General features: G+C 37.3%; 1 protein-coding gene across 5 annotated transcripts in view; it reads right to left on the reverse strand.

Annotated features, from left to right (window-relative positions):
• The window catches only part of Tasp1 (taspase 1), a 262,299-nt gene that overhangs the window by 201,141 nt on the left and 34,887 nt on the right, over positions 1 to 26,271 (reverse strand). For all 5 annotated transcript variants that reach the window (XR_009378907.1, XR_009378908.1, XM_059261514.1 and 2 more), the window contains 2 exons: positions 14,644 to 14,764; positions 5,799 to 5,883 (listed from right to left, as the gene is read on the reverse strand). Coding sequence is in view for 3 of the 5 variants with exons in the window: in XM_059261514.1 (XP_059117497.1) it covers positions 5,799 to 5,883; positions 14,644 to 14,764 (206 nt within the window). In the remaining 2 variants the exon portion in view is untranslated. The remainder of the gene's footprint in view (positions 1 to 5,798; positions 5,884 to 14,643; positions 14,765 to 26,271) is intronic.

The following is a 26,271-nucleotide window of genomic DNA, read 5'->3' on the forward strand; positions in this document are numbered from 1 at the left end:
AGGAGGGCTTAAGGAGGGACGCAAGGATCTCCCTGGGAAGGGGAAATATAAAAGATTTTGTGGATGGACTTGGGACAGGTGGGGTTGGGAACAGGAGGGATCAACTTGAGGGGTGGACAGAATACTGGGAGAAATGACTGGAATTGGACCAGGGCCTAGCAGAATCCTAATCAAAGAGATCAGAGGGACGTCATCCAGCAACTGATGGGAACAGATGCAGAAACATACAACCTGCCCACTGTAAATGAAACAATCCCAAGTTCAGATAGGGCCAGGAACATCTTGTAGGCTCCCACCAGCCAGAGGAAACTTCTTCCTCTAACATCATCTGCTATAGGATTGCTAAGACTTTTGCCTTATAATAAGGCAAATTAGCTCAAGGTTAAATGTATTCTCTAGGCTTGTGAAAATCTAAAGCAGGACCTGAGAAGGGCCAAAGTTTTTAAATAATTTAGCTACATCCTGTAATAAAATTTTAGAATGTCTAATAAAATATAAAAACATTCAGTACACAAAATGTAACTTACAATACCTGCATTCCAATAAAAAACTACCAAACAGAAAAATATAACCTAGAAGTGGGGCTGAGGGAGGGATGTCACTCAACTCAACTTAATCTTAAAGTAACAAAATTTGGGCTGGAGAGATGGCTCAGAGGTTAAGAGCACTGCTGCTCTTCCAGAGGTCCTAAGTTCAATTCCCAGAAAACACGTGGTGGCTAACAATCATCTATAATGACATTTGATGCCCTCTTCTGGTGTACAGGCAAACATGCAGACAGAACACTGTAAAAAATAAATGTTAAGAAAAAAAAGTATAAAATTTATAAAACCAGTAAACAAAGACATTAAAATAATTGTTAAAATTCCATTCATACATACATTCAGGAAGACAGAAGCCTTTTGTAAAGATACAAATCTAATGTATGGAAAAAACTACAAGTCAGAAATGATAAACTAGACTGACTGGATGTGATTTTCTGGTAACCAGATACCAAAGAAGAACAACTGAGATTGAAAACCACAAGCCAAGGAAACTTCCAAATGAAACAAAGAAAATGAAAAGTAAAATTGAGAAGTCAGGGAGTTAGAGAACTATACATAAGCCAAATACAGCTGCTCCTCAACCTACTGCAGAAAGATATACCTACTGTCATAGTTAGCTTCAGCTTGACACACCCAGGAGGAGGGATCCTCAATGGAGGTACCTCCTTCAGACAGGCCTGGGGCCATGACTGTGAGGCATTTGATTAGCTGTTAGTCAATGGTGGTGGGCCCAGCCTACTGTGGGTGGTCCCATCTCTGGGTGAGTGAGTCTAGGTTGTATTATAAGAAAGGTAGCTGACTAATCCAGAGAAAACAATCCAGTATTCAGCATTCCTCCGAGGTCTCTACTTTACTTCCTACATCCAATTCCTGCTAGAGTTCCTATTCTAACTTACCTCAGTGATGAACTGTGACATGGAAGTGGTGTCCAAACAAGCCATTCCCTCCCTGAGTTGCTTTTGGTCAGTGATTACTGTAGCAACAGAGAAGCAAACTAGAACACCTACTATACAGGAAAATGTCCTAAACTGGGATGGAACATAGTTTTAGCGCATAATATTTGCCTAGTATATGTAAGGTCTAGCAAAGCAAGGAGGCAAAGAAACATTGTAAGTCAAAAAAAAAAAAAAAAAAAACACGATAGCAGGGCATAGTCACAAACATCTGCCATCCTTCCACTTAGGTGACAGAAGAAGGAGTCTGAGGCCAGCCTAAGATAAACAGTTCTAAGATAGCCTGGGCAACATAGCAAGACCACACATCAGAACAACAAATCCATTTGATAAACATAACCTACCTAGCATCACTATTTAGCAAGAGTATAACTATAGTGTCAATGTTTATATTCATAATCATGTGGCTAAGTAGGAACCCAGAAATAAACTCCCATAACTACAGCTACATCTAATCATGGATATGTCTTACATACATACATACATACATACATACATACATACATACATACATATACACACATACACAGACACACACAGACACAGACACAGACACACACACACACACACACAAAACGGGGGAGGGGAGCATCTTCAACAAAGAGTATGGAACACCTATATTTTCATAAGTAAAATAATAAAATAAAATCTATCTGACATGACTAAAATTAATTTAAAATGAATCAAAGACCTTAAGTGGGACATTAAACTTTGAGATCTGAATTGGGAGCGCTCTCTCCGTTCCGGGACCCTGGATGGTGGAGGTGGGCCAAGCAGAGCTCCAGAGGACACCGCTGGACTGCGATACACCTTCCCCAGACCCCGCGACCTACCTATCCCTTAATTTGTAAGTTACGCCATTAAATAAATCTCCTTTTAACTACGTGGAGTGGCCTTAATAATTTCACCAATATCCACAGCACATTAAAAATATATATATGGCCAGATGGTGGTGGCACATGTCTTTAATCCCAGCAGAAACAGGCAGATCTCTGCGAGTTTGAGGCCAGCCTGGTCTACAGTGTGAGTTGCAGGTCAGCCAGGGCTATAAAGAAAAACCCTGTCTCAAAAATCCAAAGGGAAAAAAATTCAACATCCTTAGTCACCATGAAAATGTAAGTTAAGATTGCTTCTCAAGTCTGTTTCATCACAGTCAAACTGGCTATTATCAAGAAAACAAATGACAGCAAGTACTGCTGGAGATGTAGGGAAAAGGAATCCTTACACACTTGTAGATGAGAATGAAACCTTGTGCAGCCACTATGTAGATCAATAGAGGTGTTCCTCTAAAACAAAAACAAAAATAGGCCAGGCATGGGTGATCACTCCTTTAATCCCAGCACTTGGGAAACAGAGGCAGGCAGACCTTTGTGAGTTCAAAGCTTGTGTGGTGTAGTCTACATACACAATTCTAGGCCAGCCAGAGCTACACAGTGAGATAGAATCACAATAAATAAATGGATGAATGAATGAATGAATGAATGAATAAATAAATAAATAAATAAATAAATAAATAAATAAATAAATAAATAAATAAATAAAAAGTAGAGCTGCCCTATGATCCAGGCATACCATCCCTTGGGATATACATACCCAAAACAAATCAAAGCAAGCATACCAAAGAGATACTTAAACAACCATGCTTATTACGGTACTGTTCACAATAGTCAATATGTGGAAGTAACCTAGATCCAACAACAGATAAGCATACAAAGAAAATATGGTGCATACACCCAATGGAGTTTGATTCAGCCTGGACAGATGAGATCATTCTAAGAAAAAAATGTCCTTGTAAAATATTAAGGTGTTATACTCCCTTTGGCAACTCCCTTGTTTTGTTTCATCCTTCCTCCTTTTCTTTATGAGGTAATCATAGTGGGTTATATAACCATTCCGAAGTGTTTGATATACCCACACATGTGGTAGTTTAAATGAGAGGTTCCTCATAAATACCAAGCATTTGAATACATGGTGCCCAGTTGGTGCCTGTTATGGAGGACTAGGATGTGTACACTGGCTGGAGGAAGTATTTCACTGTGGATAAGCTTTAAGGACTCAAAAGACTCAAGCCACTTCAAATTAGCTCCCTCTGTTTTCCTGCTTGTGGCTGTGAGCTCTCAGCTTCTGCTGCCATGCCTTCATTCTGTCACTCTAATCCTCTGGATCAGTAAGCCCAGTTAAACTTTCTTCTGTAAACCGCTTGATCACAATGTCTCATTGCAGAAATAGAAAAGTTAATACAATGCACATTTATTATATTGTCTTAGAAAATACAACTATGTAATGCATATATCTTTATGTATAAATAGAAAATACATAATACAAAAGACATCTGAGAATGAGAAAACCTTCAATTCAGGACAATTGTTACTAGCATAGGAACTCCACAGCTCAGCATAGAGCTCTGGGGCAGTGTGTAAGGTGAGGTTGCACTAGAAAGGCTTTAGTTGACTAAGCATGATGGTTTATACCTGTACTCCCAGCAATCAACAGGCTGAGGATCCCAAATTCAAGGTCAGTCTGGCTATATGACAAGGCCCAACCAAAAATAGAAGGAAGAAAGAAAACTTCAGTCTAGATAGCCTCAAATCTTTTGGTAATGTTTTTTTCCCTAACTTAAGTGGTAGCAACTAGTTCAGCATATTATTTTGCAGGGTTTTTGCTGTTGTTTTTTAAGAAACTATAGCTGGGCATGGTGGTACAGAGGCCAACAAATTTCTGTGAGTTCAAGGCCAGCCTGGCCTATAAATCAAGGTCCAGGCCAGCCAGACCTACACAGTGAGACCCTGTCTCAACAAATCAAAAAGAAAGAAAAGATAAGTTAACTTTCATTTTATTTTTAATTCTACAATGTAAAGATATCTTGCTATAAACTGAGAGAGACCACATGAGGGTCGGGTCTCCATGACAAGTATTACTGTACTAACAGAAGAAACGGCACTCTCAACCCCCTACTCACTCTCCCCGTCTCACTCTCTCTCTCATGCTCTCTCCTCTTGCTTTCTCGCTCGCTCTGACTTCTCTCTTCCTCTCCCCTCTTCTTCCTCCTCTTTTCCTCTATCTTCCTCTTTCTTACCCTCCTCTCCCCATCTACACCTCTATAGCTCCTCCTCCCCTTCCCTCTCCCATATACTTTCAGTGAAGGACAAAAGCAACTAACTGCAAGGCAAAAAGCAAGTCCACACCAAACCCAGACAGGCTAGAACTGTGAGCTTGAACTCCTCAACCTTTACATTTCTGAGAGTTTAAACTTTGTGTAAACATTTACTCAAAGATAGTGTGTTGTGGAGTAAATTAGTATAAATGTCTCCTCCTTTTTTCTACTTAGTAACAGGTCTAGAAAGCAAATTTTTTCATCACTGGGAGACATTTAGGCTGTTTACAGCTTTATACTCTACCAAGAAAATATTATACTGTACCTTTTTTAGGATTGACTTTTATTTTATATGTATGAATATTTTCCCTGCATGTATGCATGCATACAATCCAAGTATGTGGTACACATAAAGGTCAGAAGAGGGAATCAGGTCCCCCGCAACTGGAGTTATAGATGAGTATAAAACACCATATGGGTGCTTGGAACTGAACTGGGGTCCTCTTTAAGCAAGTGCTCTTAACCTCTGAATCATACATCTTTCCAACCAAGTTTTTAACCTTTAAATTTGGACTGTACTTTTCTGAATAATGTGATGAACTTACTGTTCTTGCATGATATAGACACATTGCCCAGCACAAGTTACTTAGTATATCTTTTTCCCACCACAATGACTAAGATGACACCATCATCAAAGACTGAATCCCCTTAACTTGCAAGTCTGTCCTACTGAACATTTATCCTTTTCATCTCTTTTCAGTAAGAAGAATAAGGTAAAAGATAAGACATTATTAATTATTACTATTGGATAATAGCTGCATCATGACTGTTCACAATATGCAATATATATTTTTCTAAGAATGTCCCAAAACTAATTACTTTAGACACTAGGCTCCAGTATCTATGATAGGTTCTGAGTTTCACAACAAAATAACCCTAACTCATCACTTGGAGACACAAAATCCTCTTGAGAATCAATAACACAAAGATCCAGAAATTAACTCCAACCTCCTTTGATCCATGAGATTCTATTCCATCTGGAGCTTATCAACTGTAGAGCATGCCACCATTACAGAACAAAGTATGTCTTAGTCTAAATTCACATGACCGCTGGTACAGAACCAACAGCATCAATCCCCTGTGGATTAAAGCAGCCTTCAAACACTAATAACCCAAGACAGAAGTCAAGAGGAACAAAGTGGTTACCAGGGAGGAATTCTGCCTGCAGAGAGCTTGCCCTTCTGCCCTTCACACAAGAGTCTGTTCGCAACTGAAACTGGATTCTTGATTCCTACAAAATAAAATTGGCATAAAAAGAAATCAGAAACGTCTTCACATTTCTCCACTTTGTTTTCTGCTGTTTCAATTAAGACAACTTTAAAATACCTTGGAAATTCTTACAGACACCACATGCACTAGCACAAATTTAACATGAATACAATAAAAACTTTAAATGTAGTCTATGACAGCAGTTCTCAACCTGTGGGTCATAACCCCTTTGGGGGTTAAATGACCCTTTCACAAGGGTCACCTAAGACCATCTGCATATTAGATATTTACATTAAGATTCATTAACAGTAGCAAAATTACAGTTATGAAGAAGCAACAAAAATAATTTTATGATTGGGGGTTACCACAACAGGAGGAACTGTATTAAAGAGTCACAGCATTAGGAAGGTTGAGAACCACTGGCTTTGGGGAACTCTGACCTGAGACTGTAAGCGTTTCAATTTTTAAACAAAGACGTAATATGTTATACATCTAACATATATTCAGGCAAGAACTGTACACTATGGGCAGAAAAACAGCCACGGTCCTTTCCTGATAGGAGGAGAGCCCAGGCAGTAAAGGTAAATACAAGTGTGTCCCATCCATCTACCTACTCACCCCAGAACATGGAACACCAAACAATGTGTGGAAAATGTGAGCACACCTATAATCCCAGCACTTGAGATACAGAGACAGGAAGATTACCACATGTATGAGGATAACCTAGGATATATAATAAGTTACAGGCCAACCTGGCCTATGGAGTAAGACTTTGCCTCACAAAACAAGAGTCATGAAAGAATTGGAACTAGAAAAACAATTAACTTTACATCCTCTTTCATAACTCATGTCCCTTACCTGCATTTAATCCTTTCATACCTCTTATATTTAGCCTTTCTGGTTCCCTTTTCTTCATGTTATATACATGTACATATATACATCTATTATTGGTTAGATTCCATATATGGAAGAGAACATACTTTTTTTGTTTCTGACATTTTGTGACCTCACTTAATACTATATATTCTATGTCCATCTATTTTTCTGCAATTTTTAACTTGATTTTTCTTTAGAGCCGAGTGATATTTTACCATATATACATATATATGTATATATATTAAATTGTTATCTATTCATCTGTTGAAAAACAACTAGGTTAACTCCAATTCTTTGCTATAGAGAATAAAGCAACAATAAACATGGGAATGTAAATATCTCTGTGGTTGAGTGTGGATTTCTCTGAGTGTATCCCAGAAGAGAAATAGCTGGGTAATATGGTAGTTCTATTTTTAATTTTTGGGAACTATCCACACAGATTTCCACAATGGCTGTATTAGTTTGCACCCCCACTGTGATTACGGGTTTCTTTCTCTCCACATCTTCTCCAACATTTGCTGTAATATTTTTTGACAATAGTCATGTTGATTGTGGTGAGGTGCTCTCAAAGTAGTTTAATTTTGCATATCCCTGATAACTAGGGATATTGAACATTTAATTACTGTGCATTTGTATTTCTTTTTTGAAAACTATACCTTTGGTTCATTTGCTCATTTACTGATTGTCAATTTTATTTCGTTGGTATTTAAATTCTTCAGTTCTTTGTATATTCTGGACATTAGTCCAGTGTCAACATGAAACTGGTAAAGACTTTTTAACCATTCTGCCAATGGTAAACACCTTTAATCCTAGCACTCGGGACACAGCGGCAGCAGCAGGCAGATCTCTGTGAGTTCAAGGCTAGCCTGGTCTATAGAGTGAGTTCCAGGACAGCCAGGGCTACACAGAGAAACCCTGTCTCAGAAAAACAAAAAGAAAAAAACAAGGAGAAAAGACAAAGAAGAAGAGAAAGAAGGGTGAGGAAGAAGAAAAAGAAACAGTATCATTCTGTGGACTGTTAACTCTGTTGACTGTTTCCTCTGAAGTCGGAACAAAATCCAAAAATGGAGTCCTGTGAGGAGAATTCTGAGTGCTTGTTAGAAAACAAGACAAAAGTCTTGTGTGGTAGTTTGAAAGAAAATGGCCCCCAAAGGGATTGGCATTATTAGGAGGTATGGCCTTGTTGGAATAGGTGTGGTCTTGCTGGAGGAAGTGAGTCACTGTAGAGGCGGGCTTTGAGGTCTCACATATGCTCAAGTCATGCCCAATGTCTCAGACCTCTTCCTGATGCCTGCAAGTCAAGATGTCTTAACTCTCAGCTCTTTCAGCAACACCATGACTGTCTGCATGCTGCCATGTCCCACCATGAGGCTAACGAACTAAATCTCTTGAACTGTAAGCCAGCCCCAATTAAATATTTTCCTTTATAAGAGTTGCCATGGTTTTATGTCTCTTCACAGCAACAGAAACCCTAACAAAGACAGTCTTACAACCTCAGTTTCTTCAAAAACATGGAATTGTTCTTGGAATGTGCCTTCATGCTCTTGGGAAGGCCCAAGGGCAGCAGATAGGAGTGAGTTTGTTTTAGATTGATTATTCATTACAACTGGCTATTGTTATTTGTTTATATGCCTCTATGGAAAAACATATTTTTATCACATGCAGCTTGTCCTTGTGACTGTATACTTTACACATGGAATTCTTAACCCTGAGAGTATAAATTGTCTGAGGCTCTGAATAAAGGTGGCTATTGCATGAGACTTTAGTCCACCTCATGTTAGGCTGCATTCTCCTAGGTCCCACCACCTTTAAAGTGGTAAACACTTAGCTGTGTAGAAACTATCCCCAAGTATCAAGTGTTGGAACTGCATGAAAATAAAAACATTTCTGCACAGGAGAGGTGGAGCAATCCATATCTAGGATTAGGAAACTTCCAGAGAAAGCTAATCCTTGTGCAGGAACCTAACCCAGCAGGAAAAACATTCTGGAGCCATTTGTTTTCGTATACATAAAGATTTGCAATGCTCTTCCTAAATTATATCAGCTGCAAAATATAACTTAGGAGCTAGCTCAGCTTGTATCATGCTTGCCACACTAGCACAAGGACCTGAACTCAATCTCTACAACCCACATTTTTAAAATGACTGCCATGGTAATGCTGGGGAAGCCAAGGCAGGCAGATCCTCAGGGTTCCACGGCCAACCAGCCTAGTATACTCTGCAAGTTCCAAGCCAATAAAAGACCTTGTCTCAAAAAGAAAGTAGAGGATGCCTGGGAAATATAACATGAATTTTAAAAGGTCTTATAATTAGCAATAACCCAGAGCCAGATATTGGGATAAATTCTGAAAGATCAGAGAAGAACAAGCCACAGTTAACCTCACTTCACCAACTTTTTAACCAATCCTATTTCCTCAGACTGAATGTCTCTGAGTTCTCATCTGAATGAATCTCAGCTGAACTGCTGCTAAAAGCCTAAAAGCTTAAAAGCCTCTAGTTCCTGGTCCTCATGCCTTATATACCTTTCTGCTTCCTGCCATTACTTTCTCGGATTAAATGCGTGTCTCTTTCCAAAGTAAAACATGAGATCTCAAGTCCTGGGATTAAAGGTGTGTGTCACCATGCCTGGCTCTGTTTCCAGTGTGGGCTTGAACTCATAGAGATCCGGATGGATTTTTGCCTCTGGAATGCTAGGATTAAAGGCTTGTGCTACCACTGCCTAACCTCTATGTTTAATATAGTGGCTATTCTGTTCTCTGACCCTCAAATAAGTTTATTGGGGTGCACAATATATCAACCACAGGGAAATGTTACCCAAGTTTAGGCTCTGGGTTCTATATATGCACACACAAATTCACATATATGTGTACCAACACATGTATGAACATGCACACATGCACTCACATGCACAGAAAAATAATAATGGGGTAGGGTAAATCATATTCATCACAATAAAAAAGATACAGTAACTGATGATATATTTATTCTATCTTATTTCATAGTTTTGCATTTTGTAAAATTTTCACCTTTGTATTTGAAATTGTTTTTGTTTTAGCATTCATCAGGCATCACAGGTTTCAATGCTGTTCTTTTTCTGCACCTATCTATGACATTTTCATACCTCTAACTCATATACTTTTCATCTTTGTCCTATTTTATTCCCTCTTTTTCCCTTTCTTCATTTCCTTCCTCTTTATGATTCTCTATTATTATCTTCTCTGAGATTTATTACAATTGCCAAAACTACAAAAACAAAGAAAAATATTAAGAGCCGTTGTAAGAGAAAGCACCAACTCACCTACAAAGATAAGCACATAGAAATGCTGGATCTCTTAACAATTCTAAGTGTCAAGAATTCAAGGAATGATATGGATCAAGCCCTGAAATCAAAAAACTGCCAACCAAGAATGCCAAGTCTACATATTGAGTTCTAAGCCAGGTATAGCTACGTAATGAGACTCTCAGAGGAAAAAAAAATAGTATTTTAGAATAATTCCCAACAAAATTATTTCTATAATACACAAACCCTTTCAAATATAGAAAATAATACCTGGTCTGGAGTACAAGGCCAACTATGACAGAATACACTAATAAGCCATTTCTCATGAACTTCACCTAACTTGCCAATTAAATTTTGTAAGGAAAGGAATATCTTTTCAATAAAGGGCAATAAGCCATTTCAAAGCCCCATCAAAAATAACACACACAAAAGTTAGTCTGAACTTGGTTTAAAAAAAAAAAAAAAAAAAAACAAACCTAAATGCTCAGGGCAAAAACAATTTATACAATAAAATAAGGGAGATTGGCTTCATAACTTTGGATAAGTACAACTTCTCAACTTCTTAAAAAAGTAAGAACTAGCCAGTTTGTTTGTTTCTTGTTTGTTTACAGAAAGAAAGAAAAAAGTAAGGGCTGGAGAGATGGTTCAGCAGGTAAGAGCACTCACTGGCTGCTCTTTCTGAGGACCTGGATTCCATCCCAGCATCTATATAGCTCGTAACCATCTTTAATTCCAGTCTCAGGGTATCTAATGCCCTCTTCTGGCCACTGTAGGCACTGCACACAAGTAGGGCACAGACATACATACAGGCAGTCAAAACACCACATACATAAAATAAAAAGTTAAAAAAGTTGAACCTTAAATGAATTATAATAGAAAACTTGTTCACTCAAAGACAGCATTAAGAGATGAAAAAAGAAGTAACATCCTGGAAGGAAATATCCATCATATATGCATCTGAAAAGGGGTTTTTAATTAAATATACAGAATATGTCTACAAAGCAATAAAAAAGAATAACCAATAAAAATGTTAAGAAGTTATAAATGAAAACTTTACAACAAGGATTTCTAAAGGTTGTATATGTAGAAGAAAAGGCATTTAGTATTCATAGGAAAACTCAAAACAATACATTCACAGAAATATTAAAATGGCTTTTTAATTAAAATTATTGAATAATAATAAGCAATATTTTTAAAAAGATGTAGCAAGGCTTTCAAAAAAGATTTTTCTATCACTTGGCAAAAAGCCAAGGAAATGTCCTACTTGTTCTTTGTATGACCAAACTCCACTACCTTCAGGAAGTAACCCAAAGGGTACTCAAAGAAAAGATATTTGGCAAACGAATATGTTTCATTTTGCAGAATTTGGAAAATTAAAATATGTACACCATAGCATGGATACGTAGACAGGATTTCAATGGGCAACAGCTTTGGTTTCTGAAAAGGCTGATTCTGTAATTTTTTTAAGATTTATTTATTTATTATGTATACAGTATTCTGCCTGCATGTATGCCTGCAAGCCAGAAGAGGGCACCAGATCTCATTATAGATGGTTGTGAGCCACTATGTGGTTGCTGGGAATTGAACTCAGGACCTCTGGAAGAGTAGCCAATGATCTTAACCTCTGAGTCATCTCTCCAGCACGATTCTGTAATTACACATTTATTAAAAGTTATGGCCATCATGGGGATACCTGTACAAATTAAGACTGACAATGCTCCAGCATATGTCTCTAGTAAAATGAAACAGTTCTTTGCATATTGTAACATAAAGCATATTACAAGTATATCACACAATTCTACAGGGCAAGCAGTTATAGAAAGATCTAATCACACTCTAAAAGATATGCTTAACAGAAAGGGGTCATAAAAACCCCCAGAGATGGACTGCACAATGCTTTACTAACTTTAAAATTTGTAAATGCTAATAAGAAAGGAATGACAGCTGCAGAGAGACACTGAATAATAGAAAAAAATGAGGAATTAAATCAGCCTGTATACTTTTAAGGATGTTGTTGATCTAAGAATAAAAACCAGGATATGTGTTATGTTGGGAAAGATGTTTTCTTTTGTTTCCACAAAAGAAGAAAAGTTGTGGATACTATCAAAATTGATAAAGACTAGATTCGAACAGAAGAGACCTCTTGATTAGAAGAGGCAATAATTCATTAAACAATGTGACCATTCAATCTAACGCATAATACTAACAAATGCCTTCCATTTGATCAGATATAACCTGCCAAAAAGGAAACTCCCCCAAAGTTAAGGTAGGGGCAGGGTTTTATTTTTGACTTTCCAGGAGAATAAAAGCATCCAACTAAGGAATCTGAAGATCACTGGACAAATGAGACATCTGAAGAAAAAGGACAAATCATCCACAGAAAGTGCCCCAAGGGGTTGGGGATTTAGCTCAGTGGTAGAGTGCTTGCCTAGCAAGTGCAAGGCCCTGGGTTCAGTCCTCATCTCCAAAAAAAAAATAAATAAATAAAGTGCCCCAAGAAAAAGAATAAATTGGCCTAATGATATAGCACATTTCCAACAGGATAAAATTTCAGACCGGGCAGTGGTGGTACACACCTTTAATCCCAGCCCTCGGGAGGCAGAGCCAGGAAGATCTCTGTAAATTCGAGGCCAGTCTGGGCCACAGAGTGAGTTCCAGGAAAGCATCAAAGCTACATAGACAAATCCTGGGGGGGGGGGGGGGAATCATGTATCTTCCCAAATGTTTTTTTCTGCTCTTCTCTACAGACATATAAGGCAAATAGTCTTTTTGTAGTCCCAGTTCAATTAAAAATTAAAGCTGGCTTTGAAGTTGGAGCATGGCTCTCTACTTCTCTAAACCCAAGCATGCTTGTTAAAGGGAAATTCAAAATCTCTATCTCATGTCAGAAAAGACACCTCGAATGGAACAAAAGAAAAACCAAAATAAAGAAACAGTTCTATTGCAGCTAATCTCATAATCCTTTGGTTTTATTTGGGCTCTTTAAAATTTTTCTTAAGGTATAAATATTATCTCAAAATTTATAAGATTAAAATATACATATATATACTTTCTATTATGATATTAATAGTCATATAGAGTACTAATTCTAGAAAAGGGCTTAATCTAGCTTCCTACACATGATTTTGGGGTGAGTCTGAATCAGATAACTAGAAATTAAGTTTGTATACTCAAGATATACTTAACAAATCAGGGTTTATTCAACCTCTCCAAGATCTGCTGCATATGACATTTAAGATATTTAAGCTTTCTGCAGTGAACTATGACCTTTTTTTTTTTTTTTTTTTTTTTGGTTTTTCGAGACAGAGTTTCTCTGTGTAGCTTTGCGCCTTTCCTGGAACTCGCTTTGGAGACCAGGCTGGCCTCGAACTCACAGAGATCCGCCTGCCTCTGCCTCCCAAGTGCTGGAATTAAAGGCGTGCACCACCACCGCCCGGCTGAACCATGACCTTTGAAGTCTCCAAAAAGATGATGGGGCCCCCAACAACGATCCCACCTACATTGTGCTCAAGGGCAGCCTGAGCTATATAATTAGACTGCTTTAAACAAAGGAAGAACAGGAAAGGGAGAAGGAAGAGAGGGAGAGGGGGGAAAAAAGAAAAAGAGAAAACTCTGTTTCATTAAAATATATGTGTGTGGGCCAATGAGATGGCTCAGCAGGAAAACATGCTTGTTATACAAAGCTGAGGACCTGATTAATGTCCCAGAACACACATACAAAGATGGACGGTGCAGCATGCATCTGTGATCTCAGCTTTCCTGAGGTGAGATGTGAGGAAAAAAATGGGACAACTGGCCAGAGCTACTGTGACAGGTAGCCTCCAGTCTTAAAACCAACACTTAAAAGTTGTCCTCTTGCGGGGTGGGAGGAGGGAGGACAGGGGAATCCATGGCTGATATGTAAAATTAAATTAATTATAAAATAGAAATAAAATAAAAAATTTTAAAAAAAAGTTGTCCTCTAACCTCCACATGCACACAGTGGCACACAGCACATGTGCTCACATTCATATCATGCACACAAAATAACATTCATTTTTTAAAAACAACCAGATTCACAGAATACTTATCTACTATATAAATAACCCAGATTTTTTTCTTGGTTAATAACCAGGGGGAGAAGAGGGATAGAAAGGAGAGTTTTCTGGAATTGAAAGTAAATTTTATTTATATCTCCTAAATGTATTAATGTTAATATAAATATATTTCAAATTGCAAAGTTAATAGAATATTGTGAATTAGTGTTAAGTGTCCATAATCTCTTTTAGGACTAGAGAAGAGGGGTGTCCTTCTAACCAAACTTGGTCATAGACTGCTCTGTTTAATTTTGTTGTGTTTGCTTTTTTGTTATTGTTGTTTTTCAGTGTCGGAATTCAGAGTGAAGGCCTTGTTCACGGTAGGAAAATAATCTACCAACTAAGCTACATTCCTAGTATTGGAGGCTTTCTTTAAAACTGTTTATACCTAAGATTTTATGCTCTTAATTTAGTAAAGGAGGAATAATAATTGTTTCAGCATTCTTCTAAACAAAAATGATTAAAAATGTGGGAATAAGTCTTCAGAAGGTATGGAATGGTAACAGACTCAGTTTTTCAAATAAGAGGACTATATCATAATGACCACATACCACTCAGTGCTCCAACTGCTCCAAAATTTAAGGATTTTCCATCCATTATGCTGGCATCACACTCAATTTCTCCTAAGAGATTTAGATTAGATCCCATTCCTGCATTTGTAAAAGGAGAATCCTAAAAAACAAAAAAAAATGAATTTAAATAATATTAGTCATAAAAAAAGAATTAATGTCAATCCTTCATAAACCCTCTAAAACCTAGAAGGTAAGAGAACAATTTCTAAGACTCATGCAATATCAGTACTTCTCTGATGACAAAGGACAAAAATATTATGAGAAAATTAGAGGCCAATATACTTTATACTTAATAGATGCTAACATCAAAATCATCAAAGAAACAAAAGCAAACCAAATCCAGCAGAATATGAACAAGTGTTTATATCATGCACAAGAAGGATGGCAGGAAGGTAAGGCTGGTTTAATATCTGAAGAAAAAAAAAACAATCAAAATACCCCACGTTAATAAAATAATCATGTCAAGAGACATTAGGGAAAAAGTACTTAACAAACTACAACACCCTTTCATGAGAACAAAACAAAAACAAACAAACAAACAAAAAACACTAAGTAAGCTAGAAACAGAAAACAACATCCTTGCCATGATAAAGGAAATCTACAAAAAGTCTAAAGCTAACATTGAAAAATGGGGAAAAGGGGAAAGACTGAATAATTTTCCCTCAAGTCCAAACACAACAGGAATATCCATTCTCGGTACTTCTTATTCAAAAACATGCAAGACAATTGTAGCAAGACAAGTAGGCGAGGAAAAGAAATAAAGAGCAACTAAATTTTTAAGAAAGAATCAAGTAATATATCTTTTTTAAAAAAAAATGAAAAGAAAACATGATCTTTTTAGCATGAGTTACCTGTACAAAACAATGGGTTGTTAGGGCATGTAGCTGGAGCTACATGAGACCGTGTCTCCAAAGGGTGAGAAAATGTTAAAATAGGGCCATAATGAAAATAAGTTTAGGGAATCTGGAGTGGTGACTCAGTGGTTAAGAACACTTGTTCCTCTTGCAGAATACTCAGGTTAGATGCCTAGCACTAACATGGTGGTTCACGACTATTAACCCCAGTCATAGGAAAGGAGGGAGCCTCAGCTGAGAAAATGTCACCATAAGATAGGGCTGTAGACAAGCCTTTAGACATTTTCTTAACTAGTAATTAATGGGGGAGAGCCCAGCCTGTTGTAGGTGGCACCATTCTGGAGTAGCTGGTCCTGGGAGAAAGCAGGATAACCAAGCTATAGGGACCAAGTCAGTGAGTAGCACCCTTCTGTGGTCTCTGCATTAGCTCCTGCCTCCAAGTACCTGTCATGTTTGAGTTCCTGTCCTGACTTCCTTCAGTGATGAACAGATAAGGAAGTACAAGCCAAATAACCCCTTTCCTCCCCAAGTTGCTTTGGTCATGGTGTTTCATCACAGCAATAGTAACCCTATCTAAGACAAACTTAACTAAGACAGTATGCATCACCACACTCAGCTTACATCTTAATTTTTGTTATTAATTCGTCCCATAGAGCATAAGCCCCTTTGTCTTTTTAGGTGTTGTATCCCAGAGTCTAAAGCAATGTTTCATTCACACATGGTAAATATTTATAGAATGACTAAATAGCAGTTGATCATAACCAGGTAAAGTAGAATAATGATTATTGTGAACTATCACCCCGTAAGCCAGCTAGACACTCATTCTTATGTGACATTCCTACAGAGAAATTCCAGAAAGGAAAAAAAAAAAAAAAAAGACTTCAACTAGAAATGTCCCTTTGAAGGAAAGGATGAAAGAAGTGGCAAGCCAGGCTCTACTCTACTACCATGACAGGGCAGCTTTTCCTACAGCAAAAGCAGGCAGCATCCAGCCAAGGCAAAAAGCTGTAACACTACTTTTTCACTCAAAACTAAAAGCTGCACTACCCACTACTTAGTGTCTTTTAATAAAAGCACAAAATAAGGAGTTTGCACAGCTACGGGGTTTACTGTACCTTGGGGGATTTATTATGTACCTTTATAAACAACTCTTACAGATACAATTAAGTTTTCAAATATATGAAAACCAAACTAGTACAATATAAAATTATTTTATATAAAATGGTCCTATCTGTCCAATCACCAATATTCCTGTTAAAGTATGTCAAATGTCCATTGATAGATCACTAATACATTAGTGTTCACACTCTATCTCAAGTGTAAATTCAACAAGCACAGTTTAAAATTAATGAAACATGGGGGAATATATAATCTTTACCCATACATAATTAAGTATTCCATTGAAATTCTTCTAATTACTGCCTCCACTGACAGCAAAGTAGTTTTATTCATCTTAAAGTAACAAGTGGGACACAGTCTTAAAACAAACATTCATGAATCTTTCTAAGAGTAATAGGGTATGTAAATATAGCTCAGTGGCATAGAATTTACCTAGTGTGTGCATGACCCTGAATTTGATCCCAGGATAGAAAAAAAAAAAAAGTAATAAAAATAGGGTGTATTTTCCATCATAGCTTTTTTCAAATTAAAATGAGAAAAATGCAGCCTCAGACGAGCCTGTGCTACATAATCAGAACCCATCCCAAGAGAGGGGGCAGGGGGACGGACAAAAACTTAAAAAAAAAATATGCAGTATGCCTATCTTAGCCAAGACTGTTTCAAGAATTATTAACTCTCTAGTATTTCCTTATTGGTTCATGGTTCATCCTACAGGATGAAGGGTGGCTAATGAAATTGAGTCACTGACAAAAAAAAAAATACCAACACACACACACACACACACACACACACACACACACACACACACACACGGGGACATATTTAACAACCACTTAAGCTCAAATTTCCAAGAACTAAATAATTGAAAGTTTCCCTATTTAAATTCCTTTGTAGTAGTATAGGTTAGGATTCATTCATTCAACAAATATTTATTGGATACCTACTGCCAGGCAATTTTTTTCCTGTAAAGGGCCAGATATATTAAATGATTCAGACTTGTGGACCACACAATGCTTCAGCTACTCAACTCTGCCACTGAGGTACAAAAGCAGCCAGAAAAAATACACAAATAAGTGAGCATGGCTGCATCCCAAAGAAGTTGCATTTTGTACCCTGAAATTTGAATCTCATATAATTTTCTAGTATCATGAAATATCAGTTTCCTTTTGATTTCGTTTCAATCATCTTAAAAACTAAAAACCATTACAAGTTTACAGACCATCAAAAATAGGGAGAAAGCTCATTTGGCTTTTTGACCCAAGTTTGCTAAATAGTGAGATAAATCATAGGGTTTATAGCAATACACAAAACAGAATATATTCTTCCCAACAAGTAGCCTCAATTCCAGCTATAGGAGACAGATGCCTTCAGTAGCAGAGCATATGCTTAATACTGTCAAGGCCCTGTGTTCCATATCCAGTACCAAGAAAGAGAAGAAGTTGGCAGAGCAAGGAACAGAATGAAATACAGATGTCCTCTGGTATCTGAAGAGGATAAGTTTTAGAACACCTCCACCACACTAAACCCTTATATAAAGTGGCATTGAGACTGAAGATGTAGTTCAGTGGTAAAATATTTGCCTAGCATGCACGAGGTCTTGGGTTCAATCCCCAGTATCACCTAGTATTATTAAGAAAAAGTTTATGAACCTTGAATAACACATATTTGTTAGACTTGTTGGCTCCTGCTTGAAATACTCAGAAGGCTAAGATAGGAGGGACACACATATTCAAAGCCAGACTGAGAGGGCTGGAGAAAAAGCTTAGCAATTAAGAGAAATTGATGCTCTTGCAGAGGAACTGGGTTGAGTTCCTAGCACCCTCATGGCAGTTCACAAACCATCTGTAACTCCAGTTCCAGGGAATCTCACACTATCTGCCCCGGCCTGCAGTGCTTCAACGGGTTCTCGACCACCCTAAGGACTGAATGATAGGGACAGGAGACACAAAGGAAATACATCAAGTTAAGATTCTGATCAAGGTGTAACTTTATTTTTCTGCAGGAGGGTTTATATAGTTCCTGCAGGGTGGGGGGAGCAAGAAGCTGTCATCTGCATAAGGTGGGGCAAGCTAACAGGATGTTTGTATAGGATGTTTACAGGGTGAAAGGGTCAAGGGCTCTGACTCAATGCCCTGTTGCTAGGCAACCTAACTGTAAGATGATCTAGTTCCCTGTCTTATTGGGGGTCTGTATTTTTCCACTAATTAGAGATTCTGTCCTTGTCCCTGACAACTATCTTCTAGCCTCCAAGGGCACCAGTCATGCACATGTACACATGCAGGCAAATACTCAAACACTTTAAATATATATATGGAAAAGAGGAAGAAAAAAAGCCAAGAACAGTGAACTTTCTCAAAAATAATGTCAAGTATAATGGCCCAGGCCTACAATCTTAGCACTTAGGAAGGTGAGGCAGAAAAATCTCCATGAGTTCAAAGCCAATTTGGCTACATAACTAATATAATATAGTTGTTACACTGTACCATTTAAGGAATGACAAGAAAAGCTACACTTAGTTAGTACAGATGCAAATTTTAGTTGGAATGTTTTTGATCTGCAACTACAAAGATTCAGAAATCATGGCTATGTAGACTAACAATAAATTGGATGGCATATTAGACAATAGTGAATATAAAACTACAAATCTAAATAGAAGATAGGTCATGGTCAGAAAGCTAAACAGGAGACAAGCAAATCACAAAGGTGTCCATAGCTTAGTTTTTATTTTGTTTCTTCTGACTTATTTCAGACTTAAATTTACAATATAATCCAATATCCAAGAGCCAGCAAGATGGCTCAGTGGGTAAAGATGCCTGACATCATGTCTGACAACCAGAGTTCAATCACTGGATCCACAGGGTGTAAGGAGAGAACTGTCTCCCACAAGCAGTCCTCTGACCTATAGACGCCATGGCACATGTGTCCCAACACACAAAATAAAGAAAAAGGTAATTTAAATTTTTAAGTAATCTAATAACCAGAATATATACAGCTCTTCCACAACTGTGAATGATCAGAAAAGAAAAATTTTAAATGGGTAAAAGATATGAAGTGACATCAACAGGTATTTTTCCCAAAAAAACATACAAATGGCCTACAAACACATAAAAATAGGCTGAATATCATTTCTATAGGGAAATAAAGAAATAATGATAAGGTACTGTAGTAGTTTGAATATAATTGGTCCCCATAAGCTCATAGAAAGTGGATTAGGAGGTGTGGCTTTGTTGGAGGAAGTGTGTCACTGTGGAGGTGGCCTTTGAGGTCTCATATATGCTCAAGCCACACCCAGTATCTCAGTTCACTTCCTGTTGCCTTTGGATCAAGATGTAATAACTCTCAGATCCTTCTCCAACACCATGTCTGTCTGCGTGCTACCTTGCTTCCTGACATGACAACAATGGACTAAACCTCTGAACTGTAAGCAAGCCACTCCAATTAAATGTTTTCCTTTATAAGACTTGCCGTGCTCAAGGTGTCTCTTTACAGCAATAGAAACCCTAACTAAGACACAATTCTCATCCACAAGAACAGCCTTAGTGACAAAGGGAAAAAAGAAAAAACATAATAACATGGATGCAAAGCAATTCTCATACATTATTACTGCAATGATAAATGGTTCATTCTGTAGTTATGGAAAACAGCTTAATAGATCCACAAAAAGTTCAACATACAATTAACATGTGACCCAGAAAGTCTACCTATCGGTGAATATACAAAGAAACTAAAATCAAGTATTCAATATCTTTGCAGGGCTATTCACAGCAAGGGTGTCTACAATAGCCTATAGGTAGAAACAGCCCCACAGTCATCAGTGGATGAATGGATGAAAGTGCTGTAGTATGTACAAGAACAATGCTGACTAGGCCTCCAGAAAGAGGAATGGAGTACTGACCGATGCTGCAATATGGAAGTACCTCAAAGGAGTTGAACTTAAGTGTGTGGGGGGGGGAGGGGGCACAAAAGGTATGATTTAAGTTATATGAATTATCCAGAACAGATACATCCATAGAGAGAAACAACAGACCATGAGTCGCCATCTGATAGAAGACAAGCAAATAAAGAGTAACTGCCTAAGGTGTATGAGGATTCTTTATAGAAATAAAAATATTTGGAACAAGATAGAAAATGGTCTACAAAGCACTGTGAACATACTGATATTAGTTTTTCAAACTGTCGTATGACTTCCACCTGGACTAAACATACAAAAGAAGATACAAAAGTACATATATTCAATGATTCTACATATGTCAAGTTTTATAACTCACAAAATATTTTTACCCTAGTGTCACTGAGACCTTCTAGAGGGGCAGAAACGTTGTGTTTCCTGGTCCAGGTGTTACAGACACGGGGCTATGTTCACTATGAAAAATTACCAGTTATCCATAAACAATAAACATGCTTACTTTCTAGCATATATACTATACTCAATAAACAGCTCTAAAACCACAATGCAAATTTCTTAGAATAAAACAACTGAAGTTTTTTAAGACTGTTACAACTGTGGATCCAATCAGTCTGTCTGCTCAAAATAATCATTAAGTGAAATTCTCAATTCTCCCACCTCCAAAGAGTCTCATTTGAAACATATGAGTTAAATCTAATGTTCTTTTTTTTTTTTCTTAATAAGCCACTACACATGGGTAGCTGGACCATGTCCTCACTTTGAGCAACTCATTTCAACGATTCCCTAAGCTGCTTCACTTCATTCACTCTCTCTGTCAATCCCATTTTAAGGAAATTTGTAGTCTATCAACATTAGCACACAGGAAATAAGAAGTAAACAGCCACACAACAATTATGAAACACTGCAAAGGTGATCACTAAGGTAGCAAGATTCACCCTACAGTGGAGAAAGATGTGAATCAGAACAAAGACTGAAATGAGAATGACCGGTAGGTAACATAAAAGTTTTCTAGGCAATCATTAGTGACATAGTTTACATACAATAATCACAAACACTGTATGAAGCACTAACATGTTTTCTATTGAGTAATGGAATAAAGACAGGATAAATGGTGGGAAGCTAAATATTCTTTAGAGGTTAGCAAAACAAAGATGGAAATGAAGGCAATGTGTTTGGACTCATGGTACATTTTTCACCACAAATACTAAGCACAGTACTTTACTGGAGACTCCAAGTGAATCAAGAATTTAGTTCAAGCTTATCTGGAGCTCCAAGTACTTCGATCTGTTTTAGCTGCAGCTTCAAAACTCTATGGAGATACGTTTGGGTAATGGTTCAAGCTGCTGCAACTGGTGTTTTTGAAAAGTTATTCATTTGATTTAGAATTCATTTCAAAAGTAATAAGCTACTTAAGTTTTTTTGGTTTTTTTTTTTTTTTTTTTTTTTTGGTTTTTCGAGACAGGGTTTCTCTGTGCAGCTTTGTGCCTTTCCTGGGACTCACTTGGTAGTCCAGACTGGCCTCGAACTCACAGAGATCCGCCTGGCTCTGCCTCCCGAGTGCTGGGATTAAAGGCGTGCGCCACCACCGCCCGGCGCTACTTAAGTTTTGATAGAAATTCTTTTTATAACCATTTTCAGCCCCTAAGAGCACTGAACTACTGTCAAACTACCAATTCATTTTCTTAGCCCTCATAACAAGGTAAACTTGACATTTTAATCCAAGATTATTTTCATTATTTTCAGCTATACCTTAAAGTGAAATAGTGTTAGCCACACTCAAAAGCTCTAAACTCAAGAGCCAGCTGTCTTTCGGCTCTGGCAGACTGTAGCCCTGAAAAAGCCACACTCCATTTGGCAGGATTTCCATTTTCTTTTTTTAAATAGAAGTTATAAATCCATATTTTATATGATTATCTTAATATTTAAATGTTGACAACAAGTTTCACATTTTTAAAGATTTATTTAATGTGTATGATTGCTCTATGTGTATGTATGTGCATGTAATGCCATAGAGGCCAGAAGGGGACATCAGATCCCCTTGATCTGCAGTTACAGGTGTTATAAGCTATCATGATGGTGATAGGAACCCAATATGGGTCTTCTGCAAGAGCAGTAAGTACCATACTACTGAACTTCCAAATACTTGAGTTCACTACTTTCTCTAAGAAGTTCAGTTTCTGCTACTTCATTACAATGGGAAAAGGCTAATACAGTGATCAACTCGGATGTCTGCTTATACTCCTACACCGTACATCAGTCAGTGAACCTGGGACTTGCCCTCCATCTTCTCTTCAGCTTGCCAATTTACCATTTCTCTGCATATTATTTAGGATACAGGAGGTAGACTTTATGGGTGTAAGTCTGCAAATTTTACTGTCCTTTGTTCAATTCTAAACAAACATTAAGTGAAAATATGACAAAACTTTTACTTTCAATAAATTTTATTTAACTGTGTTAACCTTCCTTTCCATGACAAATAATTGAGAAGGTAGGCAATGACATAAATCTACACATGGAAGTCACAAGAAGAATATGAACTTCCCATAAATGTTAATACAAATTGAACCCAAATACAAGATTTTCAGAACTTAAATGAATTAAGGTGGGGATATAGTTCAGTGATAGAGTTTAGTCCCCAGCACCAAAGGGAGGGGAGAGGAACAGAACAAAAAACTGAAGAACTGGAACTAATTAATGCCTATCTATTATTACAGGACTACAGAAAACAAGGTCAGAGGAGCAAATAGCTTTATTGCATGTAAAAAAGACACCTGAGGAAGTCCTATGATGCCTCTTCTAAGTTATTCTGTTTTTTAAGATATTCATGAATATTCAGTTATATCAACAATCCTACAAAAAAAAAAACCTAGCCAATTAGAAATAATGAAGACACACTTTACTAAGGTACATACTAAGTGAGTTTGAAATGTTAGCAAACTATTACAATTTTAAAGAGTACATAGCTCTTTAAAAAATTAATGGATTTTGATAAGTCACCAGAGTTAGCCAGAAACATTTTTATTAGGCCCAACTGAAGTCTTTTTCATTCATTAATACTAATCACGGCATACTTTGAAAGAAGAGATTCAATTGTTGAGAAGGGTCCCTAACAAAATAAGAAAACTTTCCATCTTCATTCCATAACTCCTAAAGACAGAATAGTCTTTCCCTTTGGCGTTCTCTCTTCCCTCTCTTTCTCAGGACATTCTTGCAGATGCCCTGGCTGCTTTACAGACATGCTAAGAGTTCTTGCTGTGGTTGATCAAAGTTGGAATGCCTGAGGAAATTACTCAACTAGACAGCCCGGAATTGTATCCAGCCAAATAGTTAGAGTGCTTACTTAAACATGTGTTAAAGTAATATCTTAGAGGTCCTGGATATAAGTTGAGAGAACATTTGTTTGCATCACACTTTGTGAATACTAAGGTTTAATATTAGTGACAGTTCATCTGTTAAAACAGTCCAACTATACAAAAGACAACATACTTTGGCTGGAAACAACAGTATATGCACTAGGAAAACTCTTATGATCCTAAACTATGTAAAATCTTTTGAAAATGTCAGAAAAACTGGAATAAATGTTGATATTTGTTCATTAGAACATTTGTTAATCTGGCATAGTCTGTCAAAAATACAGTCATATTTTCATTATTTAAAATATTTTAACAAAAATCATTATACTTACCTCTTCATTATTAATCTGCCTAATTTTCAAATAAACATAATATAATTATGCAGAAAAACGACATCATGGCAGTTTTTTCCAATTTTTTAACTAAAAGCCATACAGCAACAGTACAAAGAGTTACTTGTCAAACACAACAGAAATCTTTAAACTAAAATACTGGCTTCCAGACTTGCACATCTGAAATAGTTTTAAAATGTTTTAGTTGGATTCATTATGATGTCCAGAAGGAAGTTAGCACACACAGTACCTGAAACTGTTCTTTCCACATGAGGTACAATAAAAAGACAAATACAGCTATTTCCCCAACATTGCCAGATTTGGCAGCCACTTACACCTCCCTTCAACCTAAGTCATTATACCTTTTAACCATGTTGACAATAATATGGAAATATCACTCAAATAGAACTTACCAGATCATGGAATTATAGTATTTACACCATCGTTCTTTCATGACATAGTCATACTGAGAACGGGGGGGGGCTAACTTTTTAATCCTCTACTAACTATATTTGCTTTTATTAAAAAGATTTCTAGCCTACCACAAAATGTCGTTGACTTCTACATACATGCCAGAAGAGGGAAGTATAAATGTATTTCCCACTCTGAATTCTGTAAGAAGTTATTGCACTGTATAGTGTTGATGCCCTGTGCCAAGAAATAGGATGCTATGAACTGTCAGAAAATGTACAGATCATGCAAGAGCCTAGATATGAAGTGAAAATTATTGCCAATAAATACTCCTTAGCAATAGAAATGACCAAAGAACTTTTGTCAACCAGGAAGTTCACAATTTAAAGTTGTTTTTTACAGTGACATACGATCCTTCATTGAAGTTCTCATAAAAACTAGACAAAAGACAGACATGGAAATAACAGAAAATTTTTGAACAGTGTTTTGCACAATTTTGAAGCAAGATTTATATGACGTTCTTGAGACCTTAAAAATTATGTGCTGCATTTCTTCACTCTTTCCCAGATTCTGAATTAAGACTGAATTTAAGAGACACAGAAAAACTTTTTTTTTTAAAAGATAGGGTCTCACTATGCAGTTCTGGCTGTCCTAGAACTCACTATGCAGACCAGGTTGGCCTCGAACTCACAGAGATCTGCTTGTCTCTGCCTCCTAAGTGAAGGAATTAAAGGAATGCACCACTACCTGGGTGTTGTTTTTTTTTTTTTTTTTTTTTTTGGTGTTGTTTGTTTTAGACACACAAAAACTTAAAATCAAAGGGCAGTATTCTGGGATTGAGGAGATGGTTCAAGGGATAAAGTGCTCTCTGCTCAAGCATTAAGACAGAAGTTCGGATCCTCAGCACCCACATTAAAAAAAAAAAAAGAAAAGAAAAAAGATGTGGAGGCTGGAAAGATGGCACACAGTACTCTTCCAGAGGACCTGAGTTCAACTACCAGAAATCATATTAGGATCACAGCCATGGACACCTGCACTCACATGAACATATAGACACACATAATTAAAAGTAAATCTTTGATGCCACAAAATGAAGCCAAGTGTAGCATAACTTGCCACATTTGCCCTCCAAACCTATCATGCAGAGACTAAGATCCTCTATCCTCAGTGAGCCAGAGTAAGTGACAGACCCTGTCTCAAAACATAGAGTGGAGAGCATTAGAAGAAAAAACCTGAGGTTGCATTCTGATCTCCACATGTCTGTACAAGCACTCGGCACTCGGCACGCACGCGCGCGCACACACACACACACAGAGCACACACGCACATTAAAAAACAAAGGCCATTTTTCTTGATTGATGATTGATGTTACAGCCTAGCTCACTATGGCCAATAACCCATATGGGCTAGTGGTCCTATAAGAAAGCAAGCTACAACAGGCCATGGGAAGCAAGCCAGTAAACAGCAGTCCTGTCCTCCATAGTCTATGCCTCCAGGTTCCTGCTCTGTTTGAGTTCCTGCTGACTTCCTTTGATAATGGACTGTGATGTGGAACTGTATGCTTTTGGTCACAGTGTTTTATCACAGAAATAGAAAGCCCAATTAAGACAAAAATTGGTACCAAAAGTGGG

This window comes from Peromyscus eremicus, chromosome 4 (genome assembly GCF_949786415.1).
Source record: "Peromyscus eremicus chromosome 4, PerEre_H2_v1, whole genome shotgun sequence".
Taxonomy (NCBI): domain Eukaryota; kingdom Metazoa; phylum Chordata; class Mammalia; order Rodentia; family Cricetidae; genus Peromyscus; species Peromyscus eremicus.